This window comes from Podarcis vaucheri, assembly GCF_965113315.1.
Source record: "Podarcis vaucheri genome assembly, chromosome: 15".
NCBI classification, from domain to species: Eukaryota; Metazoa; Chordata; class Lepidosauria; order Squamata; family Lacertidae; genus Podarcis; species Podarcis vaucheri.
This window is the reverse complement of record NC_138753.1, coordinates 25,298,580-25,317,596: the sequence shown is the minus strand read 5'-3', so window position 1 is coordinate 25,317,596 and position 19,017 is coordinate 25,298,580. Positions and strand designations below refer to the sequence as shown.

Sequence of the window (19,017 nt, the reverse complement as noted above, 5' to 3'; positions counted from 1 at the left end):
TGTTCGGAATAAGGGAATTTCCCTTAAAAAATGGGAAACGTTGACAGCTAAGCTAAGTTGGGGGGGAAAGTGCATCAAAACACAGTACATTCTCAAAAAACTTCAGGATAGATGTGGATCGTGGCTAACGTCATGTGTTCACTGCTTCAAAAACCAGTGGTGGGAGTGCACTGGAAGCAGAGGAAATGTGACTATGTACACAGCCACTGGGATGAATTGTGTAAACCCCTGTGCAAATTTCGGTGGGTTTTGTGTTAGAAAAATGTAATATTCATGCAATAAAAGCACAACCTTGAGCATTTAATACCCATGCAGGTCTTTTGCAAAGACTACTAAATAATAATCAGTCATTGAACAGCTGCCACTAAACCACCTTTAAATTGCCATTTTAGTGATAGTGCTGGGAGACTTCTGGCCACGCAGATATTGCCAACCATGACAAGTTTTTAAAGCACTTGGAGAGAAACTGTTTTGTCTTTGCTAGAAAACCAAGTCACACTTTCCTACAATAGATGCTACTGCCTGGAATTCTGGCAATTCTCAGTGCCAACTGCCAGAGGCTGTTCTCTTCCAGGGCTCTGCCCGCATAAATATAAGCATAAATGACTCCTAATGAAATTAGATAAGGGAGGCTGGTAATTTGAGAATGAAGCATGAGGCAGATCTGGGAAGTTCATTCAATTCTCAAAATCAAAAACAACAGTAAATCAGAGTCATCTGAGTCAAACAAGCATGTAGGAAACAGTGCACTATATTCTTGAAGCAAGGATGACACAGCTGTAAAGGGACAGCTGTTGATTTGTTTTCCAAGCAAATGAGTGTGTGCCCACCTTCAGCAACTGTCTGAAACAAGAACCAGTTTTGCAAAGGAACTTGGAGTGAGGCTATGCTTGACGGTACTTTCCAGGCAGTAGGAAGTTGAATGTCCTTCTGTTCTGCTGTAGGCCTTCAGCTGCTGCATGTTAACTGAGTCGCCTCGTTATTTCCAGCTTATTGCCAAGAGCTGCACTCATGCTTTTGTAAGAGAGATTCCCAGATCCTGTGATGTAAGCAGTTATGACAGAGTGAAATGACAACCTCTTATCATGACTCAGGTATTGTACTGCAGCTTTGGGGATACAGCTGACATATGATAATACCTATCTCATGGTGTGTTGGGTCACCTTATAAACTGGAGTCTCCAGACTTTAAATGTCTACGAAAAGGGAGAAGGCAGGTGAGGAGAGGAAAGCAGCAGTAATATGGGAAGGAACTTTAAACTGAAGCCGCTGAGGAGAATGGCCCAGAGCCATGCAAAGACTCTATTATTATTATTATTATTATTATTATTATTATTATTATTATTATTATTATTACTATGGCTCTTTGGGATTGGTTATCCATATTTTTAGTGGACCAATACCTGGTGTTATCTGTTCTGTCCATTTTCAGCTGTATTGATGGCCAGGAGGGTTATGCTTATTTAATTATGTGCTTTTAAGTAAAGGTAAAGGGACCCCTGACCATTAGGTCCAGTCGTGGCCGACTCTGGGGTTGCGGCGCTCATCTCGCTTTATTGGCTGAGGGAGCCGGTGTACAGCTTCTGGGTCATGTGGCCAGCATAACTAAGCCACTTCCGGCGAACCAGAGCAGCGCACGGAAACGCCGTTTACCTTCCCGCCGGAGTGGTACCTATTTATCTACTTGCACTTTGACGTGCTTTCGAACTGCTAGGTTGGCAGGAGATTATGTGCTTTTATTTTGTTGTAAACTGCCTTGAGCTGTGTTCCCTGCACTGGAAAGACAGGGTATAAATTCTCTCAAATTTATTACTAGAATACAGATGTACTATAGCTACAAGAAATTTCAGAGCATGATGTCTCTGTCTGTACTCAGTCCTCCAAGCTGAGTGCTGAATTATAAAATGTCCTTTGCTCTCTTGGCTGGGAAAAGTGCCAGGAGGTCAGCCTCCTCCAAATATTTCAAATTGGCACACCAATAATATTTTCTGTTTGAGACCTGCCTATCAAATGCAATGTCCAGTTTGGAAGTTAAATGTTAGGTTCAGGGAGAATCCACTGCATGCAGGAGGAAGTTATGAATGGGACTGGAATGAAGAGCCAAAAAGCCCCTCCATTTAAGCAGATAGAGGTGCCATGGTACACAGAATGGCCACTTCCAGGCTGTCACTCTTTTCAGGTGGACTTCAATCACATAAACACCATCCAGGTTGTACAGGTTGATTTAGCACTCCAGGTTGATTTAGTACTCTTGTTCAACAAGCCTAATTCTCCCTGCCCCCGCTCCCCGGTCTTTTTGCCATAAGGAAACTGATGGGGAAAGTATGGGATGACAGTTACTTTACATAATGTCATATAACTTCCACAAGACCAAGACCAAACCAGAATGAATGCTGAATAAATAGATAGTGTTGTCTATCCTCCCTGCAAACATCGTGCAAACAAAATCAGCATGACTGCTCAATAAACCAGTCAGCTTGAAGTGACCAGTGATAGAAAACAGTGTTAAGGAGCAGAAAAGAAAGCATAAAGATTTAGAGGAGCATTTCAGAAACAAATCCTAGCTTGTCCTGGGATGCCTCTTATATGCTTCATTTCCCCAGCTCAACAGCCTGCCACAAATAAAACTGAATGAAATGGACAGAGGCCATCTTTCTTTCTTTTTTTAGGGATCACAAATCCAAACATTACCATAAATGCCGAAAGCATCTCCAGCTCTGTTACGTTGTAAAGGGGTGTGTGAGATGAGGAGCAGGGGAGGATGGCACAAGCAGAAAGAAATGTATGAAATTAGAGGAGAAAAGACAATCACACCAAAGAAATCCACAAAATGATAATTGAGGGGAGTAAGTTAATATCAACATGAAAACAGAGACTGTTATGGTGAGAAGAGATTGGCTCATTGCTATTTTAACAGGATTATAAATAAATGCAGTCTGGTGCCTTTTTTGGTAGCTGCATTGACTGCACGATTCAGATTATTAGAATAATGATAGCATGAGTGTTGTGCATACAAACATTAATGATGGTATCTTTGAATGGAGAAATACAGCTATGGTTTTGTTTAAACAGCCTACAGGCTACATTTTCTCCCCCTCTCCTTGAGTCCACTGTTAAGTACTAAGAGCATGTGTTGTGGATGTTGGGTAGTGTTTTCCCTTTGGCCTTTTAGTCAATAATAAACAGCATAAGAGCCAATTGCAAGCTCATGTGTAGCAATGAAGCTGTTGTGTGTAGTGTAATAATTTTAGACCAGGGGATTTCAATGTATAGCTGGCCTCTCTAAGTATAGAGGGAACAGATGTTCAGCCCCTCAAGAAAACAATAAAGATCAAAATGAAGGCAACAGTTTGGCTAGTACAACTAATTCTTGTTTTATGGCCAGGAAAAGGCAGATCAAAGAAGAAAGCAGAGAGCATGGATAAAACTGTAATGACACATGAAGTGTGCATTATCAGTGCTGCCACCCACATTGCAGTCAAAATACTTTCCCCTGCTCTCCCACTTCAGATCACTTGTGCATCCCAAACTTCGCTAGCAAGCTTATTGGCTCTCCATGTTGGATGGTTACTGTTACAAAGTCATACTGTACTACAGTACAGAGCTTTCCAAACCTTTCGTGTTGGTGACATACTTTTTAGACATGCATCATTTTGTGACACAGTTATTCAGTTTTACTAGCAAAACAGTGGTTAAACGAACCCCTTTCCTGCCACGGGAGGAGAACAGGGAGCGTTCACGCGACACACTGCAGCCGACACACTAACGTGTCGCAACACACAGTTTGGAAAGCTCTGCTGTACTACATGTCCTTGTCCAGGCACGAGCCCCCTTACTCTTTTTCTATGTTGTTGTTTGTCTTGCTACACTGCTGTGATTATTGAGAGGTATAAAAGATTAACAACAAATCTCCTTAAAATACATAAATTGAAACTGTGTGTGAACACAGTTGACATATCCAAGACAAGGGGTGGTATCGGACCATATTTTGTCCCCTTCCCCCAAGAGAAATGACAGCCTGGAACCACCAGGAGACTATTGCTTACACTAGCAGGGCAGTGGGTCAAATCTTACCTAGGAAGACTCTTGCTCTGTCTACAATTTCAAGAACCATGCTTTTCTACTGTAATACAAAGTCTAGCTTAAGAGGTATTCAAGAGTTGCAAAGCTGCAACACACATTGTCCACAGCCACACTAAGGATATGATCAACAAGCGTCCACAGTGAACTGCGGAGGGTGCTCTCCTAACTGAGCAAGTGAGAGGATCTTCTGCTCTCTTTCCCATAGAACGTTTTTCTCCTTCCCTTCCCTTAAAAAGCCCTCTGCTTGAGGGTCTTGCTCAAAGAGCTTGTCATCACTGACTTCAGAGCTCAATGGGTGTGGAATGCTGCTCTCCAGGGACCCTAAGTGCTAACCCGGCAGTTTGCCTTACAGTTTACATACAGATTCTTAACCTGCTGCTTTCAGTATTGTGGGGAAAGGAATGCCAAGCCCTGAGCACTTCTGCTTGGAATCAGGGAAAGGAATGTAAGCTTGATTCCTTGAAGTGAGCCTCTTGGGGTGGCACTGGAATTGTTATGGATGCTTGGAAAGCAACACAAAAATGTTAATTTCCAAGCAAGAATGGGCCCCTAATGAGGGGGTGTCTCTGTGTGTTTGTGTTGAGGAGGGTCATGCCTCAAGAGAAGAAATTTAAAGCTTGACACATAATGTAATGCTTGGGATGAGAGCATAAATCTTGCTGCAGCATGGCTGTACTGAGCTATGGGCAGGTGCTGAGCTTACCGCCACCACCATGATGAAGCACTGCAACCCACAGCCCCCTCCCCAATCCGCTTGTATTGCAGGCCTTCATATAATCTCATCCATATGTATTATGTTCAAATATGTCTTACAATATGGAGCTCAGCTCTTGAAATGCTGCCCATACACCTTTGTTCTCTTTATCTGCTGGGTCCCACTCCCATCCCACTTCAGCCCTGGTACTCACTATATGTCTCAAGATATACCTTATGGAGAGGATGTCAATCTATATTATGTGCACAAATGTTTTCCAGTAGCTAGGACAAGACCTTGCTGTGCTAAATTTCATCTGTGGCTCTGAGCAGTGTTAGAAACTGAGATATGAAAGCTAGGAACTAAATGGTACCTTAAACCTAGGTTATGGGCACAACAACAGAATGTCCAGGCATGATTTTTATATAACAATACAAAGCTGAAAATGAATGAATATTCTGAAGATGGTCTCTTTCCCAGTCTTCAGAGAGTAGCTGGAAGTGGAGAGGCAGGAAAAGGTCCTCCTTTCCTTCCACTCTGCAGTTTTAATCTGAAATCTTAGGTGTACTACTGTGCCCAGAGCTGAGAAACTGCTCATACTAATGAAATTCCCTGTCACAAAATGCACCTAGAACAATGGGAGTTTTGAACACTGGCTCTGAGGTTTAAGCTGTTTTCATAAATGATGCACCAGTTTTTTTGCCTCCCTTTCCTGCATCTGCAGTTCAGATGTAAAAAACTGGATAGGTGGATGGATATAAATATATTGGCTAAATGTCCATCTGAATTGAAAGTGTCTTTCATTCACTTTCTATCCATCAGGCTTTCTGTTCCAGTACACAGTACAGAAAGGAATCTGCATGGGCCATTTCTTTAAATAATGTTCCCCGTGCTGTTTATGATTTAAACTAATAGCAAAGGAAATTGTGCTAAGAAGAACTGCTCTTATATCTTGGCTTATTCTTTCAATCTAATTGGTGTAAATACTCAGTTCAAGTTTGTTTTCTCCAGCTAATGAATAAAACAGGACAAATGTGATAATATGCAGCCCTGCCTTTCAGACCAGGGCATCTGGCTTTAAACAAGACTCAGATTCTGTTAAATCAATTAAGCTTTGACTCTCCTAGACTTTGGAGAAAGGGCACCTGCACAAATAGAGTACAAACAGCTCTTCATAATGGAAAAATACAAGCACCAAAGAACACCAGGAAAGCAGAGCTTGGGGGAAGCAGCAGACAAGACGGCTTTGGGAGCAATAGGAGAATGTTGCTAGGGACGCCACTGTAGAGAACACTGCGCTGCAGGACTGAAATGAAGCCAAGATATTTTTTCCATTACCTTGGCCCAAAGTCATGATTAACCCTATGACTTCCCTGTCTAAAACAATCTCTTTCAGTACAGTTGAGAGATTTCGATGCTTCAGGATAGGCACTTTTGCATCCCAGCTAAACCACAAATGTGGAAAATTATACTCATAAGAAGGCATACTGTTTCATGTGTTTTTCAGCAACCACAATTTTCTGCAGAAAGGTTGTGGGGTTTTTTTGTACCAGAAGCACAACCTAGAGGGAATAAATCCACACTCTGCCCCCAATGTGTACACTTGAGTACACATTGGTGGGGGGGGGACTGCCTGAACAAGTGATTGTCTGTACATGATACAAGGACAAAATGAATTAAGACAAGCCTGGCTGTTGAATCATCACATATCATAACGCCTAGCAACAAACAAACAGAAGGAGGGACTTTTCGTATCAGGTCTTCTACTGGAGGCTTATTGTATGCTTCTTACTGCAAATACTTTTGTGAAGAAGCTAAAACAACTCATGAATTCTGGAAGGAATGGTAAAATGTTCCATTCTGTTCCAGTCATAACACTTTCTGAAGTAATGTCAACTGCTGTCAAAATAATGTATATAAACAGTTTGAAAGAAAAAAAGATGGAAAACAAGAACTATTCTAAAATAATATGTTTTGGTTGACTGCAAATAAACTGTCACATAACTTCCTTGCTTTCTTTCCACTGCCAGAGGGAAAAAGTTTTTATATTCCTTGGAGTTTGTCTTGCCTATTAAATAATAAATGTTGCTACTGCATGTTTTATTATTATTATTTACATCATTTCTATACAGTGGTACCCCTGGTCGCGAACGGGATCCATTCCGGAGGCCCATTCACAACATGAGCAGAAGGCAACCTGCAGCAGCGCGTTTGCACACACGCGGGTTGCGATTCGCCGCTTCTGCGGATGCGTGCGACGTCATTTTGCGCGCATGCGAGCGGCAAAACCCAGAAGTAACCCTTTCTGGTACTTCCGGGTTGCCGCGGGATGCAACGTGAAAAAACGTATCATGAAGCAAATGTAACATGAGGTATGACTGTACTGCACAATGTATTACAAATATCTAAGCGGTGTACAGAAAACTGAAGTGACAACTTAAACAAGTTGTGGTCAGTGTGGGAAAGCAAAATGTAGATGGACCTTTCATTCGATTGAGCAGGGTTCCTCCTTATGTTCTAAAATCTCTTTTGCTAAAGCAAATGGAAGGAAATCTGTGGTGATAACCTTTTACTAGGACAAATAGAAAGGCATCGGTTTTGATAACCTTGCTACAACTTTTGGAAGGTACAAATCTCAGCAAACAGGAAAAGAGGCTGCTTTTGTTTTGCTTTTTTGCAATTTAGCCTTGAATGAATTTAATAGCAATTTAGCCTTGACTTCTTGCTCAGACAATCAGCATTTGTAGCTTTTTCTAATTTCCCCCAAGCACGCACAAGACGGATCAAATTTCCTACTAGGTTTAATTTAAAACTTGCCAGAACAGGTTTTATGACCCTAAGTACTGAACAAGCATTTTTTTAAAAAGAAAGAAAAGGTGATCAGTGCAACCCCTCATGGTGGGCCAACAACCAAGCATATATGCTTGCCCTTGTAGCTAAAGCACCTCTGTCACAGGTAAACAGCACCCAGACATTGCAGGTGTGTGTGTGTAGGGCTGTTGATGTGAGAAAGGAAGCATGATATGGGGTGAACAAAGAATAGCCTTCAAACTGAATTAGGTTATCAGGTCTCCTGAGGTTCAGAGTACAGAACTTGAGTCCTCAAGGGTAGTCCTTGTGGAAAATGGAGCACTGCTTGGGGAAGAAAGCTCATGCCATTCTTAATGTGGTATAGGCAATTGACAGGGATGCGGGTGGCGCTGTGGTCTAAACCACCGAGCCTCTTGGGCTTGCTGATTGGAAGGTCGGCGGTTTGAATCCCTGGGATGGGGTGAGCTCCTGTTGCTCTGACCCAGCTCCTGCCAACCTTGGAGTTTGAAAGCATGCCAGTGCAAGTAGATAAATAGGCACCACTGCAGTGGGAAGGTAAATGGCGTTTCCGTGCACTGTGGCACTCGTCACGGTCTTCCATGCACCAGATGTGGTTTAGTCATGCTGGCCACATGACTCGGAAAACTGTCTGCGGGCAAACACCGGCTCCCTCGGCCTGAAAGCAAGATGAGCACCGCAACCCCATAGTCGCCTTTGACTGGACTTAACCATCCAGAGGTCCTTTACCTTTTACCTTTTAGGCAATTGAGTTAGCACTATGAAGGCCTGGGTTCAAATGTCCACTCATCCAGGAAGCTCACTGGATGACCTTGGTCCATTCCCTCCCTCTTAGCTTAACCTCTTAGCCACAATCTGGTTGTGGGGATAAAATGCAGGGAGTAAGAGAGCAATGTAGCTCTTTGGAAGAACATGATATAACTAGATTAAATTTCATTTAAAAAGGTTGAAAAAAGCAGGATCACTACCTTCTTTCCTGCTTCCAAAGATCATTTGCTATGCTATGTGCATGTTCACCTCTCAGTCAGTCTATCCCACAATGAGAGGAATAGAGAATGCTAGGGCTGGAACAAACTGTGGAGATATAAAAAGATGGTTTATATTTGGCTATGTGGAATTTCCAGGCTCACAGGTAGTCTACCTCAGGAAACCAATTACTGGTAGGAGAGACTGGGGAGGTGGGAAGGGCAGGGAGACAGCTGTTGATTCCATGTCTTGCTTGGGGGCTGCTAAACTAGACGGGCCTTTGTGTTAACTTTAAAAGTGCATAAGACACAATACTGCAGGGTGGGGATGTCATAATATATGTTTCTGCTTCCTTAACCCAATATTTAACTCTCATCATCCAAAGTCTCTGAAGCAAGGACTTTTTAACAAAGCAAGCATTTTAAGTCAATATCTTTCCCAGAGTTCCCTTCTGCATTGGAATTGTTTTGAATATATTTTTTTATTACTTGTTTGCCACCCTGGGCTCCTTTGGAAGGGCAAGATATCAATGTAATAAATGCATCCTGTTTCTGCCTACTCAGAAGTAAACCCCAAGTTTAAAGGGACTTACTCCCACATAAGCATAGCCAAGGGAGGGGGAGGGAGGCAACTGCCCCCCCAATCAGTAAATATCAATGCAAATAAATACAAATCTTAGGTTCTACCCCCCCCAACAAAAGCCCCCAGGAAAATCCTAGCTATGCCCATGTACTCCCAAGGAAAATGTACAGCCTAAAACCCCAAAACTTTGGGTCAGATCTTGAGACCTCAGTAAGGACCTTCCCCCCCCCCAACTTTTAAACATCTGCTGAAGACTTTTCAATTCCATCAGGCTTATGCAGGCAGTTAAAAATGCGTCCTTTCACAATAGTTAGCTGATTCTTAAACATTTCGTGTGGTTTTTAATTGTATGCTTTTGTGTATCACTGGTGTCTGATGTTTTACATGGGGCAAAGAAAGGCAAACTTTTACACATAGCAAAATTACTGGATTCCTCTGGATTTTCCATCTGACAGGATTCCTTCTTCACTTTTTTATATGCTACAAAAAAAATCCCGCCCCCCCCCGAAAGTGTGGGGGGCGGGGAAATGAGCTCCTTCCTTCGGTTTGCAAGCTGAGCTTCTTTCATAAAATCGTGAAATTTCACCTCGGATTTAACAAATAACAAGAGTCTTTTGTCTACACTTGCCCCCCCCCCGCCTTTCAAACGAGGGGGAGAATCCCCTCAAGAAAAAAGGCGGGAAAATTATACTCCCCGTCACAATAATACACTCTCCTTTTAAACCTGGGACCCCGCCCACCACAGAATCACGTGACCTACTAACAGTCGGGCAGCGTCTGTCCTCCCTCCTACTATTATCCTCCCACTGTATTGGGGCGGGGCTTCCCCCTCTCAACGGCCTCGGCAAAACCACGCCCCCTCGGCACTCTCCGTCAACCGCCCAGTGGCGTTTTTCAAAACTGACCAATCGTGGCACGGAGGCGAAAAACAACAACGACGACGAGCAAATCACGCGCTGGACGGTTAAACGTCCGTCGGGTTCGCCTGGGTTGATTGGCTGCGGAGCGTTGGCCCCGCCTACCAAAATGGCGGCGCCCATCAGCGCGAAGGTAAGAGCTTCGGATGCAGCGGCGAGTGGGAGCGTTTGATAGACTTAACGGGAACGATCTCCCCACCTTCCTTGTTCCGCTGCTTGCAAGTAAGAGAGGGGGACGCAAGAAGGTGGCAACGGTTGTCAAGGCGAGAAGTGGGTGCTGTCCTCTCCCCTTGGGGAAGGGGGCTACGGAGGGAGACCCACCCGGTCTAGGCTCCAGTTCCCTAAGCTGACTTCGGAGACCACCTTCAAGGAGCCCCCTGAGGGGGAGGGGATTTCACTGGAGCCTTTCGTCCCCTCCCCCCTACCCTGCATGCGTCCCTAGTACACTAGCGGGCATGTCCTAACTTGCCTCCCCCGTCTACTGTACCCCCCACTTTTTCGCCACAGCGGACTCATAAGAATCTCACCTTTCGTCTGATGGGGGGTCTCCCGTATTTTCCCCACGCAAATAAAAACACACTCGCTTTTGCTGTCAGCATAGTCCTTAAGTAAAAAGCTCAGGAGGAAGAAAGAAGCTCTCATTTGTAGCATATAGGACATTTGATTAGATCTCAATAACTCTCAGTGAAGCGAGGGTATTTTTTTCTTGTCAAGTGACTGATTTAGGAGCCAGAAGTGCTCCCTTCGGAAAATGGAACTGTTGCTACCTGGTCTGAAATAAATACTCTGTATATTCAAATTGGAGAGAGATGTAACTAAAAGCAACTCCTCTTCCAAACTGGGCATTCCTACAAATTTTAAAAGAAGGGATTAAGCCTCAAGGACAAGGATCGATGTTTGTCTTCAGTGCACTTTCCATCTTGATGCCGAAACAGTCCCTTATTTCATAAAACTCTGAAATAACGTAAAAATCCATTCCTAGCATACTGGGACCTCTCCTTTCAGTCTTTTGGGAAGTGGTGCAGCTCCCTTCAGTGGCAATCAAACTCTTGTCAGTCCAATTATTCCTATTTTTGCCCACTCTCCATGTGGAGCTCCGCTATGGATCTAGTGTTTCTGGTTATCAATGGTGTGGGAATGATTTTGGACCTCTTGGTTCTCTTGCTGGATGTCAACTTCTTCCTCTTTTCCACACTAGTGTCCTTCCTCGTCTGGCTCATTGCATTTGTTTGTAGCCTGCCCAATACCTTGGTTGCTTGTGTGATCCACTGCTGGAATGGGATTACGTTATCCTCGCTATGCATAGCCGAGGCATTGTATTACTTGACTCTGGGCTCTGTGCACACCATCGTCAACATGCTGCGGGGCTTCTTCTCCAGTATGGAGAGCTTGAAAGTAGTGGGCCACCTGTTCACCCACCTGACGCTTAAAAGCAAAGAAATTATGCACCGTGGTTTCTGGAACCTGGTTGGCTCCGGCCAGTCACTTCTCAGGCAAGTGTGTGAAGTGTGTGCCATCGTCATGAGCCTTGTGGCTTACTTCGTCAACAGCATCATCAACATCTGCCTCATTGGAACCCAGAACCTTTTCTCTCTGGGACTGGCCCTGTGGGAAACTGTTGTTGGCCCCTTTCTAAGGGTCACCGATATTTTTGCAGCTTTTGTTGCACGGCTGTCCAGCAGTGCCATCGCTATGGCCATCCTCCTGTGGACTCCCTGCCAGTTGGCGTTTGATCTGCTGGCCTCTGTGAGCAAGCTGCTGCTTAATGTTTTCTTCCTCAACCTCTATGGTTTGATGTTGCTGTCTGTGATTCTTGCCACCAGCATCTTAATCCTCAACCCTCAGTTGACGTGGACACTGGCAAGCCAAATGTCTGGCTATTTGAACACCATGCCTTCTTACCAGCGCCTGCTCAGAGACATGCGCCGCCTGTATCAGATTGTACTCTTGTCATTGGAGATGGTCTTGAGCTCGCAAGCTTGGCGCAGGTTAGCTGACTGGAGCCTCCAGATGGCTAGCTGGAACAGAGGTGGCAGGGGAGGAAACCACCATGTGGAACAAGAGCAACAGCTTTTGATTGAGGGCAACCAAGAAAGGCCAGGAGGACCTGCTGTAGTTCAGGGACCAGCTCCTCCTGGAGCAACTCATCCAAGAAGACAAGGACCACCTGTGACCAATCAGCAGGCTGTACCCCGTGCCCGCCAAACATGGCAGGCAGCAGCTCGAGGCAGCAGGAACCAGCACAGAACAGAAGATGATCTGGAATCAACTACACAACGGAGTCTGCAGTCAGGGCAGCACTTGCAGCCTCCCGGTGAAGGACCAAGCACATCACATGCCAAACCTGCAACAAAAGAGCAGCTTAATTCTCTGGAGGATGACGATGACCCATGGCTTCTTCTCAAAGAACAAGAAGAGCGGAAGAAATGTGTCATCTGCCAGGACCAAACAAAGACAGTTTTGCTACTTCCCTGCCGGCATCTTTGCCTCTGCCAGCAGTGCACTGAAATCCTGCTGCAGCAGGCCATATACCAGCGGAACTGCCCACTCTGCCGGCAGATGATCCTGCAGACACTCAATGTCTACCTGTGACCTATGTGGAGGGGATAGCTTTTTCCACATTCCTTCAAGCTTTCCATGTGCATTGGCCAAAGCATGTGGGGCTGCTGGCATTTTGTGCCTGCTGCTTTCTATGGCAGCTGGTTGACAGCAGCTTTATGCTGATCGTTGATATTGGCAATGGCTACCCTTTTTATTTCCAAAGAACTATTGCAGTCAGTGCAACTTGGAAAATACTGTGGATGGTTTCTATGCACCTCTGTTTTCATTTTCTTGTTGCTGCCACTAGCCAATCACAGTAATCATTTAGAACTTTGCTGTTGCTAAAGATGTTGAGCCATCATGTTGAGTATACAAAAGTGTCACTTATAAAAAACAACTGGTAAAATGTCAGCCAGAAGCTGACTAGTAATTAAGGTAGATTTCTGGTAAGGAGCTACCTGTTGCAAAGAGAGCAGGTGCTGAAATTGTAGATTTTTTGGCTTTCCTCTAACTTAGCATGTAAACAACAACAACAACCCTTAGCAGGCTTGTTTGGTAAACACTTGGGAAAAATATGTTAATCCTTCCTCCATTCTTTTACTGGGGGTATGAAACAATATTCTCACCCCGGCATTTCTTTCTAGAGCAGGGGAATGTTCCTGGACTACAGCTCATGTAATCCCTGACCATCAGCCATGCTGACTAGGCTGATGGGAGTTGGAGTCCAATAATGTCTGGAGAGCCATAAGTTTCCCATGTATGTTCTAATAGTGAGACTTCAGCAACCTGAAACTGACCAGTAGGCCAGTTTCATGGTTCTCTTCAGAATATTGTCTAGTTACCTTAACATGTATTTGTGCATTCTGTAGTAGGAAAGTCCATACTTCCAAGCATTGGTGTGTAGATTTCTGACAGGTGCTATACATAGAAAGCCTCACTAATTTAGCTTGCACTTTTAAAAACCATGCACCACAGAATTCCTACTTTCAAGAAGTACTTCCCAATACCCAGTGAGCATCTTTTTGATGTGTAATTTTGAAAGAGCTGTGGCAGCACTGTCATTTCCCACCCCCCTCCAGGTTTTCTGTGCTCATTTGTTTCAAGACTTCATATAAAAAGCAAGTTGGACACCAAATGTGCAGCTGTGGAGCACAGAGACACCACACACAGTAGTTCACTAGCAAGCTGAAGTCAGGATCCTCTTGTCTCTGCTGGCATGTAACTTCCACAGGTCACCTATGCAAAACTATTACATTCCAGCTTTATTGCACAACTGTTTGATTGATATATATTTTCCCTCTTTGGGGTCCAGCTGGGGAAAGCTGATGTAACCAAATATAGTCGTAACAAGTGGCAAGCCTCTTATCAACAGCGCTGGAGACTGCATGGTTTGACTCCAGGCCCTGTTAAGTCTCTGGTGTGGACTGATAATAAGATAAAGTTTTTTATGACTACTTGTCTGGGTAAGATTTGAACAGGGTGGTGACCTCAGGAAGAAAGTCTGGCTCTGGATCTGATCGCTTAAGTCCAGAAGACGAAACCAGTCTCCCAGGTGCAAGTAACATTCGTTCTAGAAGGAAAATTACGAAAGTAGGAAGGGTCATAGGCTAGAGTGGTTTGTTTTGACTGTTTTCACTTGGCATAAGAGTAACCTCTGGGCTCCCTTTCCCCCCAGACCTAGTCAGAAAGCATCCATAGCTCTGCTTCTTGGAAATTGGGCACGAGAGCAAATCCAAAAGCATAGAAAACTCAGTGAATAGCTGCTGCTAATCTTCATCTCTCCTGTGTCTAAAATGTGGAGATGAGAAAGACAGATAGTGGTTTACCCACCTCACCTGCCACCCTGATCAGAGCCACCTGGTTTCTTGAATGTTTAAACTGGGGAAAAGAAAGCTGAGAAGTAGAGGTATGAAACCCTGAGAAGTTTTATATTTGTGGTGTTCTTTTGAGCTTTATAAATTATTGAAAGCTGTTCCTAGTCATAAATGGAGAGCTGCACCTGGGCCGGAGAGGTTTTTGCAGCCTTGTTGAAGCTGTGGCATAACATGGCTTGATCCTGACTGTATAAAAGCACCGGATATCAGCGTCCTTCACAGAATCGTTTTAATAGCATTACAATGTGGCTGGCACCCTGGTCCTAAGTGTTTGCTTTGAAGTATGCCCTGTTGATTTTAATAGCGCTTACTTCCCGGTGAATATCTCTTTGTAACAGATGAGGTCCACAGCTGAAAGGTCAGGGTGTCATGAATTCCACCATCGTGACCTTATGCAGCACCCTTTGCAGCAGACTTGAGCAACGCATCCAGGAGACCTTGCCTTTTGTAACACTGCTCAATGCCCTCTGGGAAGGTTGTTCAACCCTTACCCCCAAAAGCTTCAGGGGCTAAACTTCACTTTGCAAAATGAGAATGAAGACTGGAATCTCAAAGCAGATTTTCCCGTCCTGAAAACTAGAGTGTCTACCTTGTTGAAACACATTGTCTGCTAAGTCAGATGCTAAGATTTGATGACACTTGGTTTGAATGTTGCGGCGGTACGCAGTGTGGGGGTTGCAAAATCAGAATTTTTCAGTTGCATTGTAAAAACGGGACTGTTTAAAACCCTCCCAAAGTGTGGAGTTTTTTTAAAAAAAATTGGAAAGTCTTCTGCATTATGTTTTTAATTTTCTTTTAATTTGAACCTTGCAGTTAAATCTGCACAGTGCAGCTGAATCCTAACAGAGTATTTGCCAAGTCCCTTGGTTTTGAGGGAAAGCTGCGGCACCCCTCTGAATGATAGGATGTACTATTGTGTGGAGCCAAAGGTTTGGTAAGCTGAAAAATGGATTTGAGCAAATGCTAAACTGAGTGCCTTAATGATGGCAGGTCAGAAAGGAAGACAGTGCTGAAGGCAAGCTAGCTATAAAGCTAACAAACTCAAGTGAGCTTGTGATTGTGTGTGTATATGGGATCAAAGAGAGTTTATATAATCTGTTGGATCTAGACAGTCAACATGTGTTACAAGGTAGTAGGGCAGACTGCAACTTCTGGCTGCAGATGGGTGATTCTATTTTTGTAATCCTTCTCTACATAACAAAACTTTCTACAAGTTAAAAACAAAGTAGCACATCAGAGAGGGGTTCTTGGTCATCCTGCTCCTTATTATTTACAAGTAGAAAGCTAACAAATTATTATTATTTATTTATTTGGAGGGGAGCATCCAGTAATGTGAACCTGCTCACCTGCAGTCTGAATCAGTACAGGCTCCTCTGCTCTATAGTTCTGCTAGCATAGACCAGAGTTTACATGCACTGATTTGTACTGAGCAACTAAAGAAATGTGCATGTTGGAGAGCAACCTAATTTAGAATAATATGTGATTCTCTCTAACCATCCCACCCCACCCCCAAAAAAATCTGTATCTGAGGAGTTTTATTCCAGTCTTTCTAAGCAGTTAGATGTGTAGAACTGCACATTTTGCAAATTTTTTTTTTTGGGGGGGGGGGTGGATGGATTGAGAATCGAACAGGAGCAGAAAAGTGTGGTGTTACAGCAAAGGCCTGCCTACTGTCCTGTGGAGCTAGCTGCTCACTCCTGATCTGTGCCTTGTTCAAACTGCTGCCCACTCTCACAAACCTTCTGAGTGTTATGTTATAAGAAGATGAAGATGACGTGCAATTGCCTTTTATCCAGTACCTGCTCCGTTGTCTCCTCTTGCAGTTGCCCTTCTTGCTGCCTCTGGAGGGGCCTTTTGGTTTGCTTATGTGGTAATGGCAAAGTCTACTCTTTGCACTATGTAAAATGATTGTTTGCAAATTAAAAGGAACCTTTTTCACAAAATTAGCTCTTCCCACTGTTCTTTATAAACGATTTTATTAAAAAAGGAAGGCACTCAAGGCCTCTCCTTTTTGTTTATTCCATTTACATTTTCTGGGCTGACGTGTCACCGAAAGAACCTAGTGGCTCTGGTGGAACTGAAGAAACTGGATACAAATCCCACACAGAGCCACTGAGTGGTCTTAGGTAAGTTATTATCTCAGCTTCAGTTCCCCAGCTACATGATACAGCTGAAATGAAACCTTCGTTGCCTTCCACAGGCAATGCAACCACACTTTTATTTCCCCCAACTTTGAGGACGAGTAATTTAAAACATATCACTTGGGTAGCATTTTCTACATAATATACCAGCTTGTGTGTGAAAGTCTAAATGAATGAGGTCTCCCGAAGATGTCCAGAACTCATTGAGGGCAAGTCTTATCTTGGGTAACATTCTGCAGTTGGTATTTTCCACCTCTAGATTTAATCCTTCAGTCCGATGAGGTTGGCTCCTTATCTGCATTCTGACTTGGGGCTGCTGTGAGTTAAATTCTAGCAACCACTTCTGCAAAGGAAAGTCCCCTTTGAGGCACAGCTGGAATCTTGCCAGGCCAGATCGTTGTGGTCTCCCTGGTAGCCACTATGATTCCCTTCACGAAGTTCAGCCAAGAAAGCGAAACCTAAATCGAGTGACTCTCTTACCCTGGAATCCTCCACTGTAGGATGAGAGAGCTAGCTGGATGGGTTTCCAGAGCAAGCTGGGAAAATGCTGATTAAGAATTTAAAGAATGCACCTGGGGTGATGATAGTGGTGTTAACATATATTATGAATGAGCTGTTTTTCTGTTAATAACAGTAAGAGCAATTTGCAATCGATAATAACAATGAATACTTAAAAGAATGTTCAAAGTGCTTTGCAGATGCGGTGGGATGATGCAACAACCCTGTAAATCAGATTGGTATCATTGTTCCAAAATTTCAGAGGATGGGGTGAGGGAATGGGCTGAGGCTGAAAGACAAGTGGCATACTTTTATAGCTCAGGGGCAAGTTAACTCATTTTTATTTACTGTATTTTTTGCTGTATAGGACGCATCTTGTTTTAGAGGGGGAGAACAGGAAAAAAAATTCCCCTCTGCTCAGCGCCCCTTCAGCGAAGCGGCAGGAGAAACGGAGCCCCTTCCATTTCTCCTCCGGCTTCGCTGAAGGGGCGCTGCGCAGAGAGGGAAAACTGTGCAGTGCCTCTACAGCGAAGCGAAGCCTGGAGAGCAAGAGGGATTGGTGTGCACCGACCCCTCTCACTCTCCAGGCTTCAGTGAAGACAACCCGAAGCCTCTGGAGCGCAGCTCCGAAGGCTTGGGGATAGCTCCAGAGGCTTCAGCGAAAGCAACGCGAAGCCTCCGGAGTGTGGCGGGAGCGCTCCCTCTGCACTTTGGAGGCTTTGCGTTGCTATTGCTGAAGCCAAGGAGCCTGCATTGGCTCCATAAGACGCGCACACATTTTCCCTTAATTTTTGAAGGGGAAAAAGTGTCCTATAGAGCGAAAAATACGTTATTCTGTTTACTGAATTTCTACCCACTTTTCCTCCCAAAGGAGCCTGGGGTGGTGGACATTACACACACAGACATGTAAGGAGGCCTCAGCTTTTCATAACTGAAAAGGCGCCACAGCTGGCTGTGATTTCATGCAGAGGATGTAAATAATGCTTTTCCTGCTGGCTATTTTTCTTCCGTGTTACATGATTCCAGGTGAGTATTTACAAGAGAAAACGTTTACCTAGATCAGATCTAAGGGTTTAGCAGCTTGGGTGGGAAGAAATGGCTGTCAGGGAGACAAGCAAGTGGAATGGATGTACTTCAGTGTCAAGAGTATCAGCTTCAGGTTCAATCTCTGGCATCTGGTGTGGCTGGGAAAGACTCCTGACCCTGGAGAGCTGCTGCCGGTCAGTGTAGACAATACTGAGCCAGGGGGACCAATGCTTAACTCTGTATATGACGCCTTCCTATGTTCCTATGAAGCGACGCGGGTGGCGCTGTGGGTTAAACCACAGAGCCTAGGACTTGCTGATCAGAAGGTTGGTGGTTTGAATCCCTGCCACGGAGTGAGCTCCCGTTGCTCGGTCCCTGCTCCTGCCAACCTAGCAGTTCAAAAGCACGTCAAAGTGCAAGTAGATAAATAGGTACCGCTCTGGCAGGAAAGTAAACGACGTTTCCGTGTGCTGCTCTGGTTCGCCAGAAGTGGCTTAGTCATGCTGGCCACATGACCTGGAAAAACTGCGGACAAATATCGGCTCCCACAGCCAGTAAAGCGAGATGAGCGCCGCAACCCCAGAGTCGGTCACGACTGGACCTAATGGTCAGGGGTCCCTTTACCTTTATGTTCCTATGATAAAGTACTCCCTTCTCAGCCTTGCCCAACGCAGTGCCCTCCAGATGTTGTTGGACTCAAACTCCCATCAGCCCTAGTCAGTGACCAGGAAAGATGGGAATTGTAGTTCAAAACATCTAGAAGGCTTGAGGGAAGACTGGCTTAAACCAATATAAAAGCGACAATAAAAACAATATACTCATCAGCAGGGCAAAAAAATGGGACTAACTGCCTCTTGGGAAATGGTT

General features: G+C 44.4%; 1 protein-coding gene and 1 long non-coding RNA gene across 3 annotated transcripts; one reads left to right on the top strand and one right to left on the bottom strand.

The window, feature by feature from the left end:
• Window positions 1–732: 732 nt before the first annotated feature.
• Window positions 733–9,885, bottom strand: LOC309519872. Of its 2 annotated transcripts, XR_014214035.1 has the most exons (3): window positions 9,740–9,885; window positions 8,574–8,679; window positions 733–1,039 (listed from the first exon to the last, which is right to left on the bottom strand). It is a non-coding gene; the product is annotated as an uncharacterized lncRNA (long non-coding RNA). The 2 variants fall into 2 exon arrangements; XR_014214036.1 differs by lacking the exon at window positions 9,740–9,885 and having other exon boundaries at window positions 8,574–9,258.
• Window positions 9,886–10,143: 258 nt separating this feature from the next.
• RNF26 (ring finger protein 26) lies at window positions 10,144–16,428 on the top strand. The gene has a single exon (XM_082201039.1). It carries the CDS (start codon window positions 11,157–11,159, stop codon window positions 12,660–12,662), a length of 1,506 nt encoding a protein of 501 aa, XP_082057165.1. The 5' UTR covers window positions 10,144–11,156; the 3' UTR covers window positions 12,663–16,428.
• The last annotated feature ends 2,589 nt before the right edge of the window (window positions 16,429–19,017 follow it).

Coding starts and splice junctions, on each gene's coding strand:
- RNF26 (XM_082201039.1), top strand. CDS start 11,157: ATGTGGAGCTCCGCTATGGATCTAGTGTTTCTGGTTATCAATGGTGTG.